We start from the raw sequence: 9478 nt of genomic DNA, 5'->3' as shown, positions 1-9478 counted from the left end.
AGAAGGTGATTTTTCCATTTTTGCAAAGCAATGGAATGCTGCACTTTGTTTTTGAATAGCCTACACTTGTTTCCACTTCTAATTTGTTTTCTCCTTTTTATTGAAGGCGATCATCGAATTCAAGGTTGCTAGGAAAATTCTTTGCCATACCAAATCCTTCTACCCCTCCTCCCACCCTTTCCCAACCCTCTTTCTCTCTCTCTCTCTCTCTCTCTCTCTCTCATATAAAAATAAAAATAAAACTAAACAAATATCTATATATATACATGTGTGCGTGTGTGTGTGTGTATTGAAGGTCTATATTTTGAGGTCTCTAGTGATGTATCAATTTACAAATTACTACACATTAAGAACAAAGTTTGTCAATAATTCCCTCTCTCTCCCTGTGTGTGTCAGGACGCTCGCGTGTGTGTGTGCCAACTGAAATTAATTATTCTTTTGAACTCTTTGTGTATGCAAGAATCATGGATCCATCTCAATATTAGAAAAGCTAAAAGGACATGGATGACAATGCATCCCAAAAGGTATTCTCCCAACCCTCTTACTACGCCTTCACACCACGCCCATTCACGATGCCCTTGCAATGTTGCACAACCATGCTAATGTCTCCATTATCCTCCTCGCCTTTCTTGTTCAACCCCCCCCCCCCGCGGCCACCATGTGCTCCACCTCCACACCATAAGCCTACACATGTAGAGAGTGGCCCAAGCCCTAACCCCTCCTCTCATAAATCTACTAAAGGGTGTGCAAAGACATTCAGGAAGAAAGCTTTACCCTTGGGTGGCAAGGATGTGTAAGAGATTGCACCGATGGCCTCGTCGAAGAAGACGAGGATGTCCAAGAAGAAGGGTGTTGTGGACCTCGAAGATGATGAGGACAACATCCAAACATCCAAGGGTCAATGGAAGGACTTTTGGATCGACTAGCTTATCCATGTGAGGGGGGGTATGCACAAGGAATTCAACAATCCTCAAAAGAAGGTGTCAATCTATAGGAGAAAGTGGCTGCATGGTTGGCCTCCACATACCATGAATTTGATAAAGATAGCAAGGCATGCCGCAAAAAAGTGGGGCTGTACTATACTTGGCCAATACAGGCTAGATAAAAGAAACAATGTGACATTCAACAATGATAGAAAACATGCATGTAAATGGTATGATGTGGTAGATGAGTACTATTATGACAGAGCCTCTATGAACTGTGTTAGCCATGCCTCCTCTTCCACCCAAGAAAATACTAACATGAGTGAGTTGCCAAGGGAAGAAAACTCCAAAGCTTCCCAAATCAAAAGTCAAGCCATATCCACCACCAATGGCAAGCGGTCTTTTCCAAAGGTTGAGGAGTCATTAGCACAAATGGCGGACACTGGTCGAGCTTTGCTTGACCACTGGAAAGATAACTCCAACTGGCAAGAGTCACTTGAAAACAAGCATCTTGATTTGTTGTCTAGCTTTCATGACACCATGGCAAGATTCTTAAAACACACTAATAATGACAACAACTAACGATCTACTAACTAGTGAAATCTGGGGTCTTCAAAGCTTATGTCACATGTTTTATCTATTTTTTAAAGTTGGACGTGACTCTAGGTTTAAAAAAGAAAGTGAGCACCTTGTGTCCCTCTGTGTGTGTGTGTGTGTGTGTTTTTTTTTTTTGTTGACAAATTGCATTGCTTGTGAAAACTTACACGTTATGAGACCAATGTCTAAGGAGATGGCGCTTCATTGTGCTTGGTTAGGCTCTTTAGCAATTGCAAAATTTCTAAAGGATCGCCCCAACCATGGCCTTCTTACAAGAATGGCTGCATTTAGTCCAATGTATGGACCGATCGATCAAAATCAACACTGACAGAAGAAGAGGTCACGAGCATATAAAAGCTTAGGCTTATGCCCAGTCCCAAAATTTTCTCCATGACTTTCTTCTAAAGTCCTACTCAAATAGCATGTTCAACAGACACCTTCGAGTTAGCAAGGACACCTTTCGTTACATTTGTGAAAAGGTGGCCCCTTTCCTGTCAAAGCTCATCACTAACATGTGCAAAACCATCAACCTTCCTACATGTGTGGCGATTGCTATTCTCAGATTAGCTTCTGGCACACAGTTGGAAGTCTTGGTGACTTGAATGGTGTGCTAAGAGCACAACATGTGGCATAGTCCTTGATTTTTGCAAGGCCGTCATGAAATCAGAGATGTCTACATTCGTTGGCCTTCTCCATCTTGCTTTGAGAAGTTGGCTAGTGAATTTGAAGCCCTCTGAGGAATACCCTATGCAGTTGGTGTTATTAATGGTTCACATATTCCAATCATTGCACCAAAGGAGAACCATTCATGTGAACATTTCCCAAGCAAGATCTCTTCTGTTGCCTCGTGTGATTGGGGGGGGGGCGGAGGATCCCTTTGAGTTTGCTTCCGTTGTGCTCGGGAACATAAGGGCAGCAAAAATTGCCTTTTTGTGATGCTTCCACTTGGAAACACCCTTTGCAACCCTCCATTTCCCGCTTGTGTTGGGATTTCCTTTCCCTTGGTCTTTTAAGTCTCAACTCATCCATGTCTTGGGGGGGGGGGACTCTTTTGGTGAGCATGGCGCGTACTATTTAGATGATTTTTTTTTCCCCCTCTACATGATGCCCAAGGTCTTGGGTGTGTGTTAGCTGACAACATGTATTTATTGTGAAACAATATCATTTGTTTTGGAGTGGCTGTCCCACAACACTAAGTCCCATGGGGTATTCAATGAAGCTGGAGAGATGGGATCAACGATTGTAAGCCAATCAGGGAATCTCGAGGTGGATGGACGGACAAAAAAAAAAGGCTACGGTCAACGCTTGCATGGTGAATCGAGCCCACCACCTTCCCGTTGACAAGCTGCTGCCCTAACCATGCGAGCGCGTAGCTTTTGATGGCCACCAAGGTGAAACACAGTCTTATATGGTAAACACAAATGAGCAAAAGTAAACTCGGCCAAAAAAAATTAAACTCGAATAACATCCGACGATACACGTTTTTGAGTCCTATTAACGCGTCGTCATTCCCGTAGCTTGGGCTTCATTAAAGACCTCGTGGTCTTTAGTGCTGAGGGTGGCTATCCACACACACAGAGAGAGAGAGAGAGAGAGAGAGAGAGAGAGAGAGAGAGAGAGACGCCTCTGTCACTCATTCGGTCTTCATACATGCAATGATGTGTGAATTGACTGCCTTGTCCATCACTGGAAAGCGGACTGTCGACATAATATGCCTCCACAATATGGCCTTAAAATCTACTAACATAATATGGCGGAAGGGGGAGCCCTTTACACGTGTCGCAATCTGCGACCTAAAGGCTAAAGTCCAAAACAAAAACAAGCCCCTTTGCACGCGATAAAGAGGGAGAGAGAGAGGCCGCCGAAGGCAGCCGGCCGTACTAATACACACTAAGGATGTCCTCTTGGTGGCAACCTTAGGATGCTATATTAACCTCTTTGCTCCTACATTCCGGAATGAGAAAGTACCGCCTTGCGAATAGTACAATTATATGACATACAATACTAAACTCACAATGGCCTGTCATTAATGTTTTATCCTTGCAAAAAAATGTATGAGATAGAGTCAAAGACATGGGAGAGGGGGGAAAAAAGAATTTGCAAGCTCTCCTAGAACCAGCTTTAGTTGTTATACATGCTCTCCCTTATTGAAAAGCCTAATACTTGGGGTGTGTTTGATTTAGTTATAATGCCCTACACCAAAGAGTTGAAGTGCATTTTGGCGAAAGGGAGTCCCTTTATTGAAAAACCTAATACCACAATAGCTGACAAAACTTCCTCATCTTCAGTTCTTACCATTCCTCACACACCCAAAATTGTAGTGTAAATTTCTCGTTTAAAAAATAAAAACCCTGCCTGTATTCGATTGAACTAAAGTTAGAATTGGACGTTTTAGCTATAAATGATAGTAAATACCTTAAATTTCGACATCAATCCCAGTTGTCTCGATAGGTTAGCCTTAACAATCAAGGCCAAGAAAATGGTTTTCTTCCAAGCAATGGCCCTTTCAAACAAATGGACAACACATGAAGGTGGATTTGCGTCACAAAACCAGGTCGCAGTGAACACTAGCAAGTAGGGAGCCTTTTATCTTTACAAGCAATTCATTTCTTACAAGGAATTCATAAATTGTTTCATCAAAATTTGTGTACACAAATCACAGCCCACAAAGACTGCAGTAATGTACACTTTGTCTATACGTCCGACCGACGTATCTTAACCTATTTTAATACAAGTGTGAGTACAAATTTAATTCATAATTTCTAGATATACAAAGAATCCTTCCAATGATTTGAATGAGCCCTGATCCTTTGGCTATAGGGCAAAGACAAGGAGAAATATAATCAAGATAATTTTTGTAGAATTGCTTTGACATCTTGTTGAATTGTTAACATACACGTTCCCAGATGGCGACAAAGCACTGTAATAAAAGACAAGCAAGCTCAAAACTCTCTCTCTCTCTCTCTCTCTCTCTCGTGTATATACCTACACAAAAAATATATATGGGTATGTACATATTGTTCCTATAATGTTAAAAACTTCTCTTCTTCCTCTTCTTCTCTTGTGTGTGTGTGTGTGTGAGCTTGCACCATACAGAGTGGATTATAAGAGAGCACATTAGCTATTGTCAACAATCAAAGAGAGCACAACTCTCTCACACAACTATATATACATACATATAAATGCATGCATGCGTGTGTGCACGCGCACGTGTGTGTGTGTGTGTGATGTTGAGTGCACGCATGTGCACACTCTCAACCCAACAATTCAAGGAAAAAAAAAAAACCCGAAGCAAATCAAGCCCAAAATCCAATGCATACACTAGAGCATTGCACTAATCTTGCTCACTACTGAAGTGCTCCTAGAATGCGCAGATTATATCTTGAAAGTGTTCTCTCTCACTTTGCTTCATACTTGGAGATTAAAGGACAGATATGAATACTTACTCTGCTGGGTATATGCATGAACCATAACCTGAAAAGCAAAAAGAAAAAACATAAATGAGCATCGTTCTTGCTAATGACATGAAAATAGCTAATCATAATCAGCATCAAACAAAGTACACACCATGTGGCATGAAACAGACTCAAAATACCCTTAATGCTTCAACATTTCCTCGGTCTAAAAAAAATCCATGATCGTGTAAAACATTATCATGCACAACAAAGCTTGTGACAGTTGCCAATTAGGGAGGATACACACTAGTGGACAATTTCATTGCAATCTTAGCCTACTACACTAATAAGACCCAGATAGATGCCTCTATGGCAAGGGGGTCATTTTATTACCTCCGAGCATGTAAGTATAGGGGTTTTTTAGTTACCCTTTTAACGCGTGTCATATAGATGAACCCCCAAGCAACCGGCAACTTCATGAAAGACAAGCACTGGTAGTATCGCAAAAAACATCCTTACACTCTTTTGGTCCCTTCAAAGATTATCCATACTAGCCTAGCACAGACACAACTTTTTCACTTACTATCCCAGGCCTTGTACACAAGCCAAGCCTTGTTTTAAGCTTGCCACAAACTTCGAGGTTTGCTGAACCTACCAGTATTGGGGAGATGACCGTAATTTATAGAGAAGGTCTGAGATAAAGTGGAAACATGAAGTTTATATATGCTGTTTGGTATTTGGAAAGCTTAAAAAGAGTTTCTTGTGCTCTGCTCATATATCAGGACCCAACTATACACAAGGCATAATTATCGCACTTAAACAGTGAAAGCAGGATGACCACTAGAAGCATAACATATGAACTTATCAGACCACAAACCTCCACTACCAAGAGTACATACATTAATGCAAATTCAAAGCAGGAGAAAAGCATAGCAATATTCGATGAGGGATAAGCTTCATCGTCAAGAGGGGAACCCATAACTCTTGGGAGACAAGCCCAATTTTGGTTACCGCATGGAATGAATGGGTTGAAGCCCTAGCCCCCCCTCCCCCCCCAAAATAAAAGTCGGCGCAGAAGTATCTCCACCAGGTGGGGGTAAAAAATAGGGGTATATAATCTCCCAATCAGGGCTCGCCTATTGAATACTGCCACTTGGGGTACATGGGTGCCAAATGCACCGTATTTAAACAGAGGTGGCATGTCCATAAGCCCCCTCTTTAACTATTTCAAAGGAGCAACTCCTTAGATATTATCAGAAAGCATTGCAGAGAATTAGGATGGCATGAGTATAAGACCCCTAACAGCAAAAGGATTCTAGAGCATGAAACATTGGTACAAGAATCACTTTCCTCTCTGTAAAAATCTTGTTTGTTCTGTTCCTCTAAGTAGCTAAAATATTCCAAGGAGATTATGGATATGACACCTCTAAAACGAAAACATTCTGCAAGACATGTAATTTCTTGCATCAGTCTCATCAACAGCCACAATGACAACATATGAACAAACAGATAAATTCATCAATGCTTTTGTTGCTTTGTGCATACACGTCGATTATATGTATTGTCACCGCTTTAATTACACAGAATCTAACCCACAATTACCAAAACCAGGAGACCCAACATGGAAGATCAGCAATTCCGAGAAAACTTACTTGGATCTGTGGCCGTGATCATGGCCGATCCACCAAAGTCACATGCAGCATTGTTGTCACCGCTCCTCTGATAGTAGCTGTTGTAAGCCCAAGAAGCATGGCTACGATAAGTATTGGGAAGGTAACATACATTGCCCGGTTGTATTGGCCCACAATCTGCATTTCCCTCCCCACATGCAAAATTCAGCCCTGCCTCCAAACTCTCATTGCTTGCCGCAGGTGAAGCTATGCACCAAGTGGCTCCAGTGCCATTAAAACTCTGAGGAGCCCCAGCCTGAGATCCTTCGATATCGAGATAATATATGCTTGTCAAGTCTACATTGAAAACACCCCAATTGCGCTCGGACTCCTTCCCTGTCTTCTCATCTTCGTTAAAAAGCGAAAAGATGTAGACATTGAGTGGCTGCCCTGGACGACGAGGTGTCCCGGTGTTATTCTGCACAAGCATGAGAAGATTGTTGTTATACGTAGCTGCATTCTGCACGTTAGCTACTGACTCGTCAGTGTCGCCTTTTGTAGGCCAGCCAGACTCACTTATAAGCACACTCAGCTCTGAATGTCCCATGGCTTCCAAGGCGAAGTACACTGCATCCACCTGAGCTGCTAACAGACTTGTATAAGAAAGGGTTGTGATTGGATCAACTACTGGATCTTTGGGGTTGAACAGAGCATAATCCAGTGCAATGTCGTTGGATTCAGCAAAGTATGCATGGTAAGGGTACGCATTGACCATGTAGAAGGACCCAATGGCCTTCAGGTAATCAAGTATAGGTAACATGTATGATGCCGCGATGCTGTTGTTAAAAGCGCCCGACGACGGTGGAAAGGATGTTTCCAACACGCCCATAGAGTTTGCTGTTGAGACCTTAATTTGGGACGCTAGGTTAGCTTTGGTTAAGCCTGTGTGTATGTTCATCATCGCAGGCAAAACCTGTTGGGAAAATTGAGGGGTTAACGTGACGACCTCAACCCCGACGGTGATGAGATCAATTTTTGTTGTTTGGGAAGCTGGAAGAACAACGGAGTTGACCCAATTGTCTGCTTGTTGCTCTGTTTGGAAGTTGGGGAGCTCTTCATTTGGGATGGTGACAATGAGGCTTATATCCGTGCCTGCAAATGCGCTTATCACAGTTGCGTCATAGTCGTAGAGTCGCAACTTGCTGATGGATTCTTTGACAAGAAGCTGTGCAACTGATTGCACACTTGGTAAGTTGTCGCCGTGTCGACCGTAGCAGAACCCAATGCTCCCTCCTTGCACTAATGCTGCTCAATTTTCTGGGCAATCTTAGTAAAGCAAGACAGGTCTTTGCTTGTGAGAGAGAGAGAGAGAGAGAGAGAGAGAGAGAGAGAGAGAGAGAGATCACACACACACACACACACACACACAAATGAACCTCTCTCTTTCTCTCTCTCTCTCTCTCTCTCTCTCTCTCTCTCTCTCTCTCTCACACACACACACACACACACACACACACCTCCATGATCGCTTGAATGGGGTCTTGTATAAGAGATTGCAAACAAGCTGCACACCTACGATCGCTTGGATGGGTATTGCACACAAAATTGCAAACAAGCAGACAACGGAATGTGTGTGTGTGCGCGCGCGCGTGTAGGAGAGAGACAAGCAGACAAAGGAGAGGCATACCTGGGGCAAGAAAGAGCAGCAAACTCAACGAGAAGAAGCACGTACAGACCACCATGTTCTGTGTCTCTTTCTGCCTCTCTCTAGGGCCCCGATGCTTCAAAGCTCAAGTGATAATTGGTGCATTCTCTCTCTCTCTCTCTCTCTCTCTCTCTCTCTCTCTCTCTCAATTAGCGAATGTTACGATACGCAGCCCATCGTCATCGTCATCATCGCCAGTTTCAAATTCAAGCATAGGAGGAGCAGGGGAGCAGCGCTCTCTCTCACTCTCTCTCGATGGAAGTGGGAATTAACCAGATGCAAGCGAAGTAGGGGTGGAGGAAGCGAAGAATGTGGGCGCCCTAGAAGACTCTTGTGTGTTACCCATCGTTGTCAGCGATGGCCTCTAGCATGCAGGGCTAACACAGAGTATTACCGACAAAAGCAAGCGCCCGAGAGAGAGCGAGCGAGCGAGAGAGAGAGAGACAACTTTGAAGAAATTGAAATGGGTGTGCCCTAGAGAGAGAGAGTGCGAGCCTGTACGTGAATGAAAGAGGGGGGCGAGCGAGAAGAAGGTAAAAAGGAGCTAGCGCACAGTATCATGACACAGCACAAGACAACAGGGAAGGGGGAGGGAGAGTGACGAGCTCAAAGCAACCTTTCAACGACTAAACATTTCTTTTATTTTAAATTTTTCTCCCTTGGTGAGTGTATATTTATAAAACAAGGTGAAGATGCACGGTGGCCTGCAAAATACCCTAATTTTCTAAAATTTCCTCCTGACAAAATGAAGGAAAAGGAATTTCCTATGTCTAGACAAATGATTTTTCTTGAACGCTGCCTGCGCTGAGCTGGCGAGGAGATCTTCGCTGACGTGCGCGCTCCCTCTCTCTGGCAGATGGCAGGTGGCAGCCTGTAGTCACCTCCTCAAATGCCCGGACTCCCTCTGGCAGACGGCAACTCGCAGCTTGTAGTCACCTCCTCAAACGCCTCGTGAGTAGCAACTAGCGGGCCTACAGTCGTCTGGACTCTGCAGCCTTCTCCTTTTCCACGGATCTCCCACGCGATGCCATGCAATTCTCCTTGCAGGCGTCTACTCGCTCTTCTTGACTACATTTAATGCAGCGGTGGATTGCCTGGACAGTTGCCTTTGACGCAGTCGAGCCTTTAAGGCTCTGCAATGCCTCACACGTCTTTAATTTCCACGTGGCCGCCATACAGTGAAGGACGCCCAAATGGCCCCAACACTAAGGCCAATGCTTTTAGCAGGCCAAAAAGTTATATAGAAAG

General features: G+C 43.7%; 1 protein-coding gene and 1 pseudogene across 1 annotated transcript; one reads left to right on the top strand and one right to left on the bottom strand.

Annotated features, from left to right (window-relative positions):
* The first annotated feature begins 464 nt into the window (after window positions 1-464).
* On the top strand, window positions 465-1505 carry LOC147437364 (uncharacterized; annotated as a pseudogene).
* A 2572-nt stretch (window positions 1506-4077) lies between these two features.
* Window positions 4078-8815, bottom strand: LOC147437363 (glucan endo-1,3-beta-glucosidase 13-like). The gene is made up of 4 exons (XM_086486912.1): window positions 8213-8815; window positions 6568-7830; window positions 4967-4994; window positions 4078-4440 (listed from the first exon to the last, which is right to left on the bottom strand). The coding sequence occupies exons 1-4, from the start codon at window positions 8265-8267 to the stop codon at window positions 4335-4337; spliced, it is 1452 nt and encodes a 483-aa protein (XP_086343038.1). The 5' UTR covers window positions 8268-8815; the 3' UTR covers window positions 4078-4334.
* Between the last annotated feature and the right edge of the window lie 663 nt (window positions 8816-9478).

The sequence above is a fragment of the Adiantum capillus-veneris genome, chromosome 17 (assembly GCF_014529385.1).
Source record: "Adiantum capillus-veneris isolate H3 chromosome 17, ASM1452938v2, whole genome shotgun sequence".
Taxonomy (NCBI): Eukaryota; Viridiplantae; Streptophyta; class Polypodiopsida; order Polypodiales; family Pteridaceae; genus Adiantum; species Adiantum capillus-veneris.
The sequence above is the reverse complement of the archived record's forward strand: the minus strand, read 5'-3'. Positions and strand labels throughout refer to the sequence as shown.

Bases quoted from the DNA above. Each gene is read 5' to 3' on its own strand.
- LOC147437363 (XM_086486912.1), bottom strand. From the start codon at position 8,267: ATGGTGGTCTGTACGTGCTTCTTCTCGTTGAGTTTGCTGCTCTTTCTT. The intron at 4,995-6,567 runs GTAAGTTTTCTC...TTTGCTTTTCAG, and splicing joins GATCACGGCCACAGATCCAA to GTTATGGTTCATGCATATAC. The intron at 4,441-4,966 runs GTAAGTATTCAT...CTTTTATTACAG, and splicing joins TCATGCATATACCCAGCAGA to TGCTTTGTCGCCATCTGGGA.